Source organism: Manis javanica, chromosome 4, assembly GCF_040802235.1.
Source record: "Manis javanica isolate MJ-LG chromosome 4, MJ_LKY, whole genome shotgun sequence".
Classification (NCBI taxonomy): domain Eukaryota; kingdom Metazoa; phylum Chordata; class Mammalia; order Pholidota; family Manidae; genus Manis; species Manis javanica.
Window position 1 is genome coordinate 168,143,452 of NC_133159.1, and position 15,190 is coordinate 168,158,641.

At 39.2% G+C, this 15,190-nt stretch overlaps 1 protein-coding gene across 3 annotated transcripts in view; it reads left to right on the top strand.

Annotated features, from left to right (window-relative positions):
- Positions 1–15,190, top strand: part of TLK2 (tousled like kinase 2) — a 111,835-nt gene continuing 96,645 nt past the window's right edge. For 2 of the 3 annotated variants that reach the window (XM_036997184.2, XM_036997188.2), the window contains exons 1-2: positions 1–488; positions 2,254–2,336. In XM_036997184.2, coding sequence (XP_036853079.1) covers positions 2,256–2,336 — 81 coding nt within the window. In that variant the 5' untranslated portion in view covers positions 1–488; positions 2,254–2,255. Of the gene's footprint in view, positions 489–589; positions 805–2,253; positions 2,337–15,190 lie in introns of those variants that run through there. The other variant, XM_036997186.2, reaches the window with a different exon arrangement.

A 15,190-nucleotide genomic window follows, 5' to 3' on the forward strand; every position in this document is an offset into this window, starting at 1 on the left:
ACTAGTGTGTTTACACCGATCACTACTAATCCGGACCGAACCGATCCGGATTAAGGGGCCGGAGGCGGGTCCTGGGCACCAGCGGTTCCGACCCCCCCCGCCTTCCGCGCCGCACCCGAGTGGCCCCCAGCCAAGCGGGCCCCCACCTCCCGGCCCGGCCTGGGCACTCCTGCGCCTCCCTTGGCCTTTGTCCGGCGCCAGGAGGCCGGTCCCGCGCCCCCCGCGGCCGTCCGGGCCCCGGCCCGTGTCGGGCGCCTGGCTCTGTACGCGAGCCCGGGGATCTGCGGCCTCCGCGGCCCCCCTCCCCCGCCGGCCCTCTCGTGGAACCCGACGCCGGCGGCTGCTGCCCGGGCGGGGATTTGCGGCGCTCAGGAGAGGCCCCGGCTCCGCCCCGGGCCTGCCCAGGGGGAGAGCGGAGCGGTCCGCAGCCGGGTCGGGTCGGGGCCCCTCCCTGGGGGAGCGTGGAGCGGCGGCGGCGGCGGCGGCAGGTGAGAGGCTGAGCCCCGGGACCGGGAGGGCGCCGGGCCTGGGGCATTAGCCGTTCTGGGGACCCCCTCGACTGAGGAGGCTGCGGCCCGGGCCCGCCCCGAGGCCGACGTCGGCGCCGGGCCGCAGGTCCTCGGCACCGAGGCGTGAGGGGCTCCCGGAGGGCTGCGGGTCGGGCCGAGGAAGGGGGAGGCCCAGGCGGCCCTGGCCTGGGAGTGGAGCCGGCGGCCGGCGGGAGAGGGGGGCGCCCCGGCAGCTGGAGGCCCCGGGAGCCTCCCGGGCGCCCCCGAGAGCTGGCCCGCCCTCCCTCCGTGACAGGTGGGCCTGGAGTTGGGGAAAGTTTGGAGCCGGCGGGAGACGAGGGGCGCCGGGACCAGGCCCCATCGGTCCTGCTTTCCGGCTGTGGGCTGCAGGGAGGATCCCAGCCCAAGGCCCCGCCGGAGTGAGACACAGTGGATGTTTCCTTAACATGAGTTGACATTAAATGGAATAACCGCTGGGGCGTCATTTTCCGGGCCAGGCCTGAGGATGGAGCGTTAGGAAAGGTTGCGAGAGACCCTGGGGTTTGAGGGAGGCTGCGATCTCTGCCATTCCGGCCTTGCTTAGGGCAGGGCTAGATGCGAGGAAGGCCACTTCGGGGAAGCAACACTCTCAATCTCTTTTCTTTCCCTCTTTTTCTGTTTTAAAGATGCCTTTTTACTCTTGCGAGAATTTTCTAATTCCCTGTCTAACCTGCTCTTGTATGTGTGGGTGAAACTTTGTCACCCTTTCATTCCCCTTTGCCCCGGGCTCTCAGTCCAGGAAGGGAAATGAAACTGGAGGACTTGTAGGGATTTTTACTGGAAATTGTGGAGTTGTTAGATTGCGGAGGAGAATGTTTAATTCATGTTTTAAGTGAACTTTTAAATCATGCCAATTATTCCAATAACCAATAATATGTTCAAAAGGTTTCTGTGTAATACTGTATGCTCCTTTTTCACTTTTAATACTAGGTTTCCAGTGGGTTCTCCAAGAGTTAATCTCTTGCAGAGGATGGACGTATTTGCTGAAAGTAGCCTGTGTATTAATTGGTCATGGAAGGAGTTTAAAAATGGTGTCCTCCTGCCCTTCCCTGCTTGAAGGAGTGCTAAAAGCAGATGTCTAGAGAAACCTACTGCTCTAGGGAGTGGTCAGAAAAAGATTTCGTAAAGGGATGGTTATGGAGCTCTACTAATTTCCTGAGTGAATGCAGGTTGATGGCTTTACCATGGATTCTCTATTAAATTTAAAGTAATTCCTTTTTTCATGAGCTGCTGTGAGTTCTTCAGAGAAAGGAGCTGTGTAATAGCGTTATTTGAAGTTATTTGTAGCTTCTGATTCATTCTATGTTAGTTAGAAATTATTATTAATGATTCATATTTTTAGATTAAGAACTAGTTCCTGTGTGTTTGGGAAAGAAATATCCAAAAGTACTTAGCTAAACTCAGCTTTCTTCTTTGCTAGTCGTTGCTCAACTTCTACAGAGATTATATGAAGGGGGTGAGGGTTTTTTTTTGCTGTATTTGAAAAGCAAAAATCAGAATTAGAGAAGAATGAGCCACTTTACAACTTTAAATGTTTTACTACTTGATGCAGTGCATTGTTGTTAATCCTTGTATGCAATATTTACTTGACGCTTACCTGTATGTGACCATTCTGAAATAATTACTGTGCGTTTTGTGATCTAAAAATTGGTTCCTCAAGTTTTAGTTTTTATGGTCTCACAACCTACTTTTTCATTTTCAATAGAAATGATGGAAGAATTGCATAGCCTGGACCCACGACGGCAGGAATTATTAGAGGCCAGGTTTACTGGAGTTGGTGTTAGTAAGGTGAGTAAAATGATGATAATGAACACTGTTCATAGACTAATTTAAACACATTTAAAAAACAACTAAGAGCAATTGGGTGGACCATACTGATAGATTGCAGGGGAGAAGATTCGGCTCAGGATCTAGTGAACTTCTAAATCCTACCGTCATTCCAGCCATTCAACAGTATGTTTGATGGTGTTCTGTATGGTAGCACATGCTCCTTTCTCCCTCTCTAAAGTAGGAGAGGTTTCCCGTGGGTTTTGTTGCAGGTGTACTAACAGGATATGTTTCTAGATCCTATGCTATATTTTGTCAAAACTATTCAGTCATGCAGAAGAAAACTGTTAATGGAAAGGTATTGGCACAGCTTCATACACTGGACTTGCTGGATAGTTGTAGCATTTTGAAAAATCTGCCTCCGCTAAGGCTGTTAGTTCTCCAAATCTGCCATTCAGCAGATTCCTCCTGGCTGCTCCCCAGACTGCTTTCTCTCTCCCCCTATTTTTCCTTCTTGTTCACTCTTTATTTTAGTTCTGGGAGTATAAAATAAAATGAAGCCCCCATTAGCAGGCAAGTGTTAAGCAGTTTTTTGGCATCCTGTGTGTCCTCATGTATCTGCTACTTCACCCTTCTACTCTCATACGATGGTTTTAGTACAGTATGTAAAAACATTTATGATTTTAATACACTGTGTAAAATATGTATGTTTTTTTTTTAAAGCTTCACCATTCTAAGATTGTTGCATTTACTTGGTCTGGAGACTTGTGAGTTTTTGAACCTTGGCTTCATGTGATACATTTCTTTCTGTGCTTTTCAAGAAATTTTATTTCTTATGGTGACTTATTAGTATCATGGTTCAGTTAGTGGCTTCTTAAAGGAGAAGGTGTTTATCAAGATTTACTTGGAAAAACTGCCTGCTTTGTTGGGTTTCATAATTTTGGTGAGCTGGGATAACTTCATAGTTTTTGTTTACTCAATGGATATTGAGTGCCTGCTGCATCCTAGGCATTGTGCAGGGTGTTAGGGATGAGACATCTCAACACATTGCCTCCAGACCCTCATTGTGGAGAGAGCAGGAGGTCCAGAGAGAAATGGTGGTGAAATGAGACCTGTCTTAGAACTGTGAAAAAGGAACACAGAATTTTTACACATTTTGTAGGGCTTGGTTTCTTTGGCCATTATAATTAAATAACTGGCTTCTGTAGCACTTTGGAGGGGCTGTATTCCTGATTTCCATTACATATTGAAGTTACATAACTAAATATAAATTTCCTGACCTGGGTAGAGTAGCTTTAACTGGAAGGGAGCAGTGTATTTGAGTATTAATTGATCTCTGATTCGGTTGATTACCTAAGAGTGACCTCTGATCTGTCTTTTGGAAATTCAGCAGAAGGCTCACCTAAATCTGTTCAAGTCACCCACTTAGTAGAAGTAAGTTTATATTTAAATTGTATGTAGTTTAATTTCACTGGGCTTTGTTGTTAGGATGCTGTTCTTCTGTTTTTAGATTCATGAGAGCTACATCCAAGTACACTTTTTTTTGTTAGAATTGAGTGTAAGTGATGGGAATGAGTGACATTGTAAATTTTGCTGCCCAGGCCCAATTTAAAATCATGTAACTAAATAAGGTGTCAGAAAACTTAATCTTTCTGATAGTTTGACAGAAAGTTCTACATTTACCCTGTAGAAGAAGAAGTTCATTTATCCAAATGTTTTTATGTCATTATTTTGATATATCCAGTCATGGTAAGTATATCGATTACAGTAAATATGTTATTCAAGGACTGACAGGAGAGTTCTGTTTTTCCATGACACGAGACTTGAAAAAAAAAAAAAGAAAGGGGTAAATTTCGTAGTTTGCAGAGTTAGGAAGAGAAAAAGAAAATCTCCATGTTTTTATGACATCTGCCTGCAAAAAGACATTGTATCTCTCAGACCACTGATTTGAAGTAGGAGTCTGGAGTAGGCCATGGTACGAGGAGAAAGGTGCTTTTGGAAAAACTCCTCCTACCTTTGATTTCCTCATTATGGGTCACAGTTTCCCAGTGAGGATGTCATTGTGTTGAGGACAACTTTCAGTTTTGTGAAGATGAAGAGTTTTTTCAGTCCTTGCTCCTAATGGGAGAGCAGAGAGGCTCTCCTGAGACAGTGCCATCTAGTGGGACCAGTGCAGCCCCGTGGGCTGTCTCTGAGTTTCTCCTAAGCATAACATTTTCAGTATTTTTTGATGTCCATAGAAGGAAGAAAGTTGGTGCCACTGTGGATTCTTTCCTAGTGGACAGGAGTGTTTTAAGTAGCCGCAGTCTTTGCACCTGGTAGTTGTTATAGATCTTCTGTTATGTGGCTTCAAGTATGTTACACCTGCAGATTAGGCACACATCACAAAACTTAGGCTAAAACGAAATGGTTAAGCCACCATGTTTATTACTTATATTTTACTTGCTCTATACTTATATTTAGGTTTCTTACTTGAAAATTTTAAGTTTTCTTCATTTATATGCATTTGTTTTCTCTTTTTATTAGCGTATTTATAAATACTGGTAACCCAAAAGCATTTGTCTTACACTTTGGGGTTGCACTATGTCGTTTTTGTTTATGAGCTTGGTGCTTTCTGTCATGAGTTGATGATGAAGGAAAGTAGCCTAATGTGCACTGAGAAGCTATAGCTGTCCTGCCTTCTCTAGTCTAGCTGCCACTTCTTAAGAGGACCTGCAGCCGCACCCCTCTCCTTAGTGTTTTGAGGTGTAAGGTTAAATTGGGCTGTGAACCTATTTCTTCATTTCTTGTTGACCTTATATATAAGCCTTTTTTTAAGCTCTCTAACTTTAAGCATTGGCTAGTCCTTTTCCAGTAACATGAAACTGACTGTACCTTGTTTCCAGTGGGGACCTATTGCAGTTTATACTCCATACTTTGCTCCCTTTTACAAGCTAAGCACAGGTAGTCTCTGATTCTGGACACTGTGAAGTAGGGAGAATTCCTCCCTTTCACACACTGTTTGTTATCTGTACCTAGTTGAATTTTAAGACTAATATAGTAGTAGCAAATACTGACATAGCATGTACTATATGCCAGATACTGTTCAAGTACAATGAAAGCAATAAGAAGTGAATCAAGGCCTTTCATAACAGGGATATTAGTCTTAATAACTTGTCTCTTTTTATAAGACATCCTTCCCGTTGCCCACCCACTGCATTGCTTCCCACCAGTTGATTTATAGATTTACCAGAGATTCCTTTATGATAACTTGCATTTGTATTATAATTATATAATTTGAAATAAAATTGTGTAAACCAATGAAGTATGATTGTAATATGAAAGAATTGTTGATCTATGAAAACTAACTGCTTGTAAAGATTAAATACAAGGTGAGTCAGTAAGGAGATATCTATAAAAATTTATAAATTTTTTTTTTAATCTGGAAGAATTTTTTATTTAGATCCTTGGCAAGTATCTTTTAAGTCTTGCTCCACTTTTAAAGAAATCGAAACTGGAAATTGTGGACGATGCACTATGGGTGTGGTTTGGATGAGACTGTGGAACTATAATCAGTGGATCTATAATTCAGAAGGCCTCTGTCAAAAGACTGGCAACAGAATATACATTTACATGTTTTAGGTTCAAAGAAAATGTTAAATGTGTCTTTTTTTAGATTCCTCACTGTAACCTACTTTTTTGATTAATGTCATTGGTTTCAGTTGTATTGAGTTAAAAGGATTAGACAGTATGTGGATGGTATTGAAGAGCAAAATGAGAAGACATGAACGTGGGCCTGTTTTGGCACAGTAAAAACCTTCACATTATAGAGCCCCAAGTAAGACTGTGTACTTCTAAATAGTACAGCATGGTAGATTTTTTTTTTACATGGTAAATTTTTGATGTCCTCTTTAAAATGATCTCTTCCTTAACCTTTTACAGATTTGTGAGTTTGACACATGATTACTTGAAGTAAAGTAAAATTTAACTTCTGAAAAGATGTGTAGCCAACTGATAACCTTTCTCTTCTGTAGTCAATTACATAAATTGGGTGTCAGTGATAGACATCTAGTGTTAGCTATTTCACATACCAATGCCAATAATTTTGTCTTTAAAATACGTTTAGGTAGTTTTCATTTAATATATAGTTAGACAATGCTTAAAAAGCATAAATGCTGAGAAATAGTCTACACTTATACCAGTAAGTTTTAAGGAACTGTTGATAAATTATGTTTGCCTTTATTTTCTCTTTTCCCTTTCATTTACTTTAGTATTTAATTCAGCCCTCATTTCACAAGTAGTCAAGTCTCAACTTAGGTCTCTTTTTTTCCTGAAGTTTCTCAAGCATCTGTCCCCCCCAACTGCTACTGCTTTAATCCAGACCCTAGCCAGTCTCTCCTACTCCATTCATCTTTCCGTGAACTGCCACCAGTTATGATTCTAAAAATACTAATATTGCTGTTTTACATCCTTGCTTTAAAGATCTCCATTGCCTGCTGGATAAAGTTAAAACTCCCTCTCCTAACTTTTCAGGTTCATGACCAGTTATTTATTGCACCTGCTGTGCACTGCTACCTAACCTGTGACTGAGCTCCTGACCTGTAATGTTAGCAAACAGGCTTCTGCTGTCTTCTCTACCTTTCCTTTATTTTTTATTTTTTATTTTTTATTTTGCTGTCATTAATGTACAATTACATGAACAACATTATTATTACTAGACTCCCCCTATTATCAAATCCCCACCACATACCCCATTATAGTCACTGTCCATCAGCATAGTAAGATGCTCTAGAATCACTACTTGTCTTCTCTGTATATACTGCCTTCCCGTGTCCCCCCCTACATTATGTGTGCTAATCGTAAGGCCCCCTTTTTTCCCTTTATGCCTCCCTCCCCACCCATCTTCCCCAATCCTTTTCTCTTTGGTAACTATTAGTCCATTCATGGGTTCTGTGCGTCTGCTGCTGTTTTGTTCCTTCAGTTTTTGCTTTGTTCTTATGCTCCACAGATGAGTGAAATCATTTGGTACTTGTCTTTCTCTGCCTGTCTTATTTCACTGAGCATAATACCCTCTAGCTCCATCCATGTTGTTGCAAATGGTAGGATTTGTTTTCTTCTTATGGCTGAATAATATTCCATTGTGTATATGTACTACATCTTTATCCATTCGTCTACTGATGGACACTTAGATTGCTTCCATTTTTTGGCTATTGTAAATAGTGCTGCGATAAACATAGGGGTGCATATGTCTTTTTCAAACTGGGCTCCTGCATTCTTAGGGTAAATTCCTAGGAGGGGAATTCCTGGGTCAAATGGTATTTCTGTTTTTAGTTTTTTGAGGAATCTCCATACTGCTTTCCACAATGGTTGAACTAATTTACATTCCCACCAGCAGTGTAGGAGGGTTCCCCTTTCTCCACAACCTCACCAGCATTTGTTGTTGTTTGTCTTTTGGATATTGGCCATCCTAACTGGTGTGAGGTGATACTGTCATTGTGGTTTTAATTTGCATTTCTCTGATGATTAAGCATGCGGAGCATCTTCTCATGTGCCTGTTGGCCATCTCAATTTCTTCTTTGGAGAAGTGTCTGTTCAGCTCCTCTGCCCATTTTTTAATTGGTTTATTTGCTTTTTGTTTGTTGAGATGCATGAGCTCTTTATATGATTTGGATGTCAACACCTTATTGAATATGTCTACCTTTCCTTTTTATTTGCCTGATGAACTTTCATTTAACTCCTCAAGACATAATCCAGTTGTCTCTTTATAGCTTTTCCAGATACCCCCACCATTCTAATTGTATTGTCTTATTATTAGCCCTTGATGGTAACGTACTTCTGTTGTAACAGATATCATTTGTTTCCCATTCGTCCCTTGAGAATATGGATGACATCTTTCTCTGTGACTTTTGAAGTGCTTACCACCTTGTATACACTGAATAAATCTTTGTTGAATTTCAAAAGAGAAGATGTAAATAGGGTTATTTTTCAACCATATAGGTATGGTCTGCTCTAGCTTTTTATTTTAATCTAGTCTCAAAACTCTTGTTTTTTAATTGGGAGATTTGGTTCATTTACATTTAATGCAGTGACATATATTTGGGTTTAAGTCTTTCTTATATTTCTTTTAAACCTTTCTTAAGCTTATTTTACCTTCTTGTGAAATGATTTTTTTCCATTTATTCTCCACTGTGAAATAGAGAAATAAGCATTCTCATAATTTTTATTTCCCTTATCTTTAAATTTTTGTCAGTTACATTATTTTTAACATTCTGTTGTTCCCTCCTCTAGTTTGAAATTTATGTACTCTCATTGGTTACTGCAGAAATTATAACATGTATCTTTATCAAAGATTATTAATGTCAGTTAATATCTTTGCCCTCCTCTTTGTCAATTCAGGGGCCTTGAAGATGTAACTCCATTATTCCTCTCCTAACTCACATACTATTGTTCTCTATTTGTCTCTCTATATTTTTAATTAATAGACTTTATTTTCAGAGCAGTTTTAGGTTTACAGAAAATTGAACAGATAGTAAAGTTCCCATGTGCTCCTTCCTCTACCCCTCTCGCCTATTATTAACATTTTGTATTATGCAGATTTGTTACAATTGATGAACCAATAATGATACATTATTGTTAACTTAAGTCCATCATTTAATGTTAGGTTTTACTGTTTGTGTTGTACAGTTCTGTGAGTTTTGATAAATGCAAAAAATGTCATGTATCTACCATTTGTATATATATTTTTGAGTCCATAGATTATTATTGAATCTGGTTTACATAGTCAGAGTTCATTTAGCCTAACCTACATATTTACCAGTTTACCAGTTTATTCTTCATTCCCTGTTGCATCTCTGTTCTTCATGCCTTTTTGTACCTCTGATTTTCTATCTGAAATATGTTTCTTTTGTCTGAAATACATCCATTGGAATTCCTCTAGTGTGGGTCTGCTAGTGATTGTCTCCCCATTTTATTTGCTTTAATATGTCCATTTTTGAATTTTTTTTGAATGGCATTTTTGTTAGGTTTAAAATTACAAGTTGGCTATTAGTTTCTTTCAATACATTGTTCACTGTTGTCTGCTGGCTTTCATTATACGCTTTTCATTTTTAGTCTCATTGCCATTCTGTTGAAGGTAATCTATTTTTTTCTTTGTCCCTTTTTGAGATTTTTCTCTTTGTCTTTGATTTTCTACACTATAAAGTGGGGATGGGAGATCTGTCTAGGCTGCTTACTTTGTCTTTTTTCCTTTTATTTTCCTATGCTTTATTTATATCTAAATTTTTTTGGGAACCTGAGCATACACACATACACTTTTAAAAGAAATCATTTTAGAGTAGTTTTAGGCCCAGAGCAAAATTGAGTGGAAAGTATAGAGATTTTCTATATACTCCCTGCCCCCTTATTACATGCACAGCCTCCCCCATTATCAGCATCCCCCAGCAGAGTAGTACATTCGTTAAAATCAATGAACCTATGTTGCCACGGTATTATCACTCAAGTTTATGGTTTACATTAGGGTTCACTCCTAGTGGTGTACATTCTGTGGGTTTGGTCAAATGCACAATGGTGTGTGTCTGTTACATTATAACACAGGGTAGTTTGACTGCCCTAAAACTCATTTGTGCTCCAACTGTTCCTCTCTTCCTTAATGGTGGCAACTACTAATCTTTCTACTGTCTCCATAGTTTCATCTTTTCTGGAATGTCATATAGTTGGAATCATACTGTATTAGCCTTTTTAGATTGGCTTCTTTCAGTTAGTAATATTCATTTAATTTGTTTCCATGTCTTTTTAAGGCTGTTAGCTCTTTTTTTTAAAATCACTGAATAATATTCCTTTGTCTGTATATACCACAGTTCATCCATTCACCTGCTAAAGGCTATCTTGGTTGCTTCCAAATTCTAGCATTTATGAATAAAGCTGCTATAAACATCTGTGTGTAGATGTTTGTGAATGGTTGAATTAATTTTATTTATTCTGCTTGGGATTCATTGGACTTCTTGACTCTGTGGATGGTAGTTTTCATCAGTTCTAGAATACTCTTAGCCACTGTCTCATATTTGTCTCTGCCTTACTCTGTCTTTTCCTTCTTGCACTCCATATAAACACATTAGACCATCTTACGGTATTTTCTCTGCCTCTTACCTGTCTTCTGTAATACTGACCTGTATTTCCCAGGGCTGAATACTGGGTACAGGCGTATCTTGTTATACTGTACTTTGCTTTATTGCACTTAGTACAACACACTGAAGGTTTGTGGCGACCCTGCTTGAGCAAGTTGATTGGTTCCCTTCTCTCAACAGTATTTGCTCACTTCGCTTGTTTGTATCACATTCTGGTAATTCTCACAATATTTCAAATGTTTTCATTATTATATTTGTTATGGTCATCTGTGATTAGTGATAACTCACTGAAAGCTTGTATGATGGCTAAACTTTTTAGCAATAAAGTACTTTTAATTAAGATTATGTACATTGGTTTTTTTAGACATAATGTTATTGTACATTCAATAGACTGCAGTATAGTGTAAATATAACTTTTTATTCAGTGTATACAAGGTGGTAAGCACTTGAAAAGTCACAGAAAGATGTCATCCATATTCTCAGGGGACTAACGGGAAACAATTGATATGTGTTACAACAGAAGTACGTTACCATCCAGTGTACGTATGCACTGGAAAATGAAGACATTCATTTGACTTGCCTTATTGTGATGATCACTGTACTGTGGTGGTCTGGAACGAAATCTGCAATATATCTGAGGTATGCCTATAGTCTGACTTACTTTCCACTTCTTTCTCTTTAAATTTGTCTTACCTGCATAAACCTATCCATTTAGTTTTCACAATGGCTGGTTTATTTTTGGATTGCTCATATCCTGACAGGGTAGCCCTGTGCTTCTTGTTTAAGTCTGTGGGTTTCCCAGACTCCCCTCATTGGACAGGTCCTAGGCTTTGACTTTCTTCTCTTCCCATACTCCAAGGCCTCTTAAAATACAGCTCAGTTTCAAAGCTTTTTCTTTAGGATTAAATCAGCAAATGCCCTCAAGTAGAAAAATAATGTTTTTGAGCATTGAGCTTACCTTTTTGAGTTCTTGTTTTCTCCTGGAGCTTGGTATAGTAATTCCTTACCTTCCCCCTTTTCAGTCAGTAATGTAAAACTCTCTAACACAGAAGTGCATGGACTCTTGTGCTACAGTGGGTAAAGAATCCATATCTTGTTTTCCCCCTTGTGATTTTTCACTTCTCATCTGCTTCCTTCCTTCCTATACGTGGTTGTGGTGGTGTTATTGTCATCATTCCTGGCCATTAGGATCATTTATGTTATTTCTTATTCTCTGTTCACTTTTAGTTAAACAAAGATTAAATATAAATATTTCTCAAAACTTATTTTTTTTAAAGGCAAGGGGAAGGAAAATTAATGATATGCTACTAGTTATTTCTTACATCAACCAAGTCTAGGTGTGATTTGGCTTGGTTGGTCTTGTTCTTCCTCTCTGCCTTGTCTGGGTTTCAAATTGCTAGATCCCTCTCGGTGGTAGGTTTCACTTGGTCTTAACTACTTCTAGATGTGATGGGATGGATCGGTTAATAATCTTCTTCCTATGGAAAGCAATATGAAGGTTCCTCAAAAAATTAAAAATAAAAATACCATTTGACCCGGGAATGCCACTCCTTGGAATTTACCCAAAGAATACAACTTCTCAGACTCAAAAAGACATATGCACCCCTATGTTTATTGCAGCACTATTTACAATAGCCAAGATATGGAAGCAACCCAAGTGTTCATCTGTAGATGAATGGATAAAGAAGATGTGGTACATATACACAATGGAATACTATTCAGCCATAAGAAAGAAACAAATCCTACCATTTGCAACAACATGGATGGAGCTGGAGGACATTATGCTCAGTGAAATAAGCCAGGCGGAGAAAAACAAATGCCAAATGATTTCCCTCATTTGTGGAGTATAACAATGAAGCAAAACTGAAGGAACAAAATAGCAGCAGACTCAGAGACTCCAAGAAGGGACTAGTGGTTACCAAAGGGGAGGGGTGTGGGAGGGTGGGTTGGGAAGGAGGGAGATGGGGATTGAGGGTGTGTGGGGGGTCACGGGGAAAACAGTGTAGCACAGAGAAGGCAAACAGTGAATCTGTGGCATCTTACTACACTGATGGACAGTGACTGCATTGGGATATGTGGGGGACTGGATAATATGGGTAAATGTAGTAACCACATTGCTTTTTCATGTGAAACCTTCGTAAGAGTGTATATCAATAATACCTTAATAAAAATAAATAAATAAATAAAAGAATCTGCTTCCTAGTATGTTAGCCATGTTTAAATGCTTTTTAGGCTAATATCTTTGACTTTTACAATACACTTGCCCCATTTTTCTAATGCAGAAAGAGACTTGGCTTTTTCCGGTCCCAAGGTTTCTTTCCTTAGACTTGAGATACATTAAAAGAGAAATGATTCCTGGAGTACTTGATGACTTTGGCCTGCAGGGGGGTTCACCTTCTCACCTCTCTCTTCCCTTTGGTTCATTTGAGAGTAGCCTTTAGAATGGGACCAAGAGCTTCTGTTGTAGGGTCGTTTGGCCTAATACCTGCCTCCCCCTGGTCAGCTTTTTTGCCCTTGTAGAGACTTTCATGGGAAATCTAGGTTCATAATTTGAATTGTTCTTGCTTTCTACCTGAGGAACATTCCTTTGCAGATGAGAGTAGTCTGAAGGATCTGGGATACTAGTGAAAGCTCTTCCTCTCAGTTTGGTTTATTAGTTCTACCTGTTTTCCAAGGTTGTCATGACTAAGTCAGGCTCTTTGCTTTCTTCTGTATTCAAGTACACTCATTTTCTAGAATCTTATCTTTACTGTTTAACAATAGAACATATTATACTACATTAATCATCAGATGTAAGAGGTGTTACTCTCACAGATACATCTTGTGCTGAGAAATGCTCACAGTAAGGGAATTTTGGTTGGTTTTGATAGCTTTAGAGACTTAGTTGGTAGTTTCTTATGCAATTTGGGATACAGAGCTAAGAATAGAATTTTCATTATAGTCATATCTTACTCTCTTAACATACCCTATAAAAAAACTATATACACTGCGAAGTTTACTTAAATAGGAATAATGTAGCCTTGGTCCTGTTACCTTCTAAGGAGTTAACTAGCTGTTTGACTTGGAAGTCAGTTCAGCTATGGACACTTTGGATTTAAAAAATTTCTTTTGGATGAACAACACCAAAAGAGGGAGCCATATTTGAGATAGGGGAAAATAAAACTTGAAAATTCTGATTAGGCATTAATACTGTTAAAGAATGAGTAGTGATGTTAACGTACAAAAAAAACCCTCAGGAACAAAGGCTGAAACAAAGTGTTGCGGAATTCTTTCCTTATTAAGCCCTTTGTTATATATATTTACAGGCTTTTGGGAATTGGGTTGCAAATATCACGGGAACAAAAAAAATACCTTGTCCTGCCCATTAAGTGTACTCTGAAGACAGCAGCAGGAAAATAGAGGTGGAGTATTTTTCTAAAAATACTCTCAAAGAAACAGTGATGTATCTTTTCTAATCCTCACTAGATGAAGGTGATAAAGAGAGAGAATTTGGTTATTAAGCTTTATTCTCTTTAAACTTTGCCATTTTAACCATAAGTACACTCACTTTGTTATGTGACCACCACTGCTATTACCCTTCTCAATAACCTTTTCCACCTTGTAAAACTGGAGGTCTTACAAATAGTAATTCCCTGTTTGCTCCTTCCCTCAGTCTCTGGCAGCCCCCTTTCTTCTATGAATTTAACTACTTTAGAAATCTCACATGAGTGGACTCATACAGTATGTGTCTTTTTGTGACTGGTTTATTTCACTTCTCGTAATGTCATTGTGCCTCATCCATGTATCAGGATTACTTTTTAAAGGTTGAATAATATTCCAATACAGGTACCACATTTTTTCCGTTTATCTGTCAGTGGACACTTAGGTTGCTTCTACCTTTTTGGCTACTGTGAATAATGCTGCTATGAGCATGGGTGTACAAATAATTTGTATGAGTCCTTGCTTTCTCTTCTTTTGGGTGCATATGCAGAAGTGGAATGGCTGGATCATATTAAACTTCACTCTTGTTGAGGCTTGATCTCCCCCTCAGCCCTTTTTATTGACAAAGGGCAGCAGAAAGTGGTGACTCTTTTTCTTTTAGTTCACATTCAGTAAAAGCCTTAGCAACCTTAGAAAAATTTTGTTAACAATATTTTGCAGAAGAACTAGTAATATTCAAATTACATTAATTTTTTGTAAATACATGGTGTTATTGGTCCAGGAAGTTGAAGAACTAAGCTGTCACATAACTTGGTGAGTTACATAAGATAGCCCCCCCGGTTTTTTTTTTACTTTTATCACACTTTTTTTTTTTTTGTATTGTTAATGTACAATTACTTGAACAACATTGTGGTTACTAGACTCCCCCTTTTATTAAGTCCCCCCCACATACCCTATTACAGTCACTGTCCATCAGCATAGTAAGATGGATAGCCCCTTTTTTTTAACCAAAGCATAGATTAATTTTAAAATGATAACAGCTAATGACTATCAAAATATGCTCTACTAGAATTTTATTTTAACCAGGATTACCTCAAATAAGGAATGTTGCCCACATAAAGACAACAAGGTGATGTTGTCTGTTGTAATGGATATGACCCGTATGACTGATAATTTTACTTCTATTAAGAGTAAATACTTGACTTATATTAACTGCTGCCAGAATTGGTGTTAATTTAGTTCCTGTTTTGCCTGACTCCAGAGGAATATTAAGGATTAATTGTGGAATTAAAATGTAATACGAAGGGCCAGTTGATCTCAGGAGATGGTACCTCCAGGTCAGGGATAGCTTCT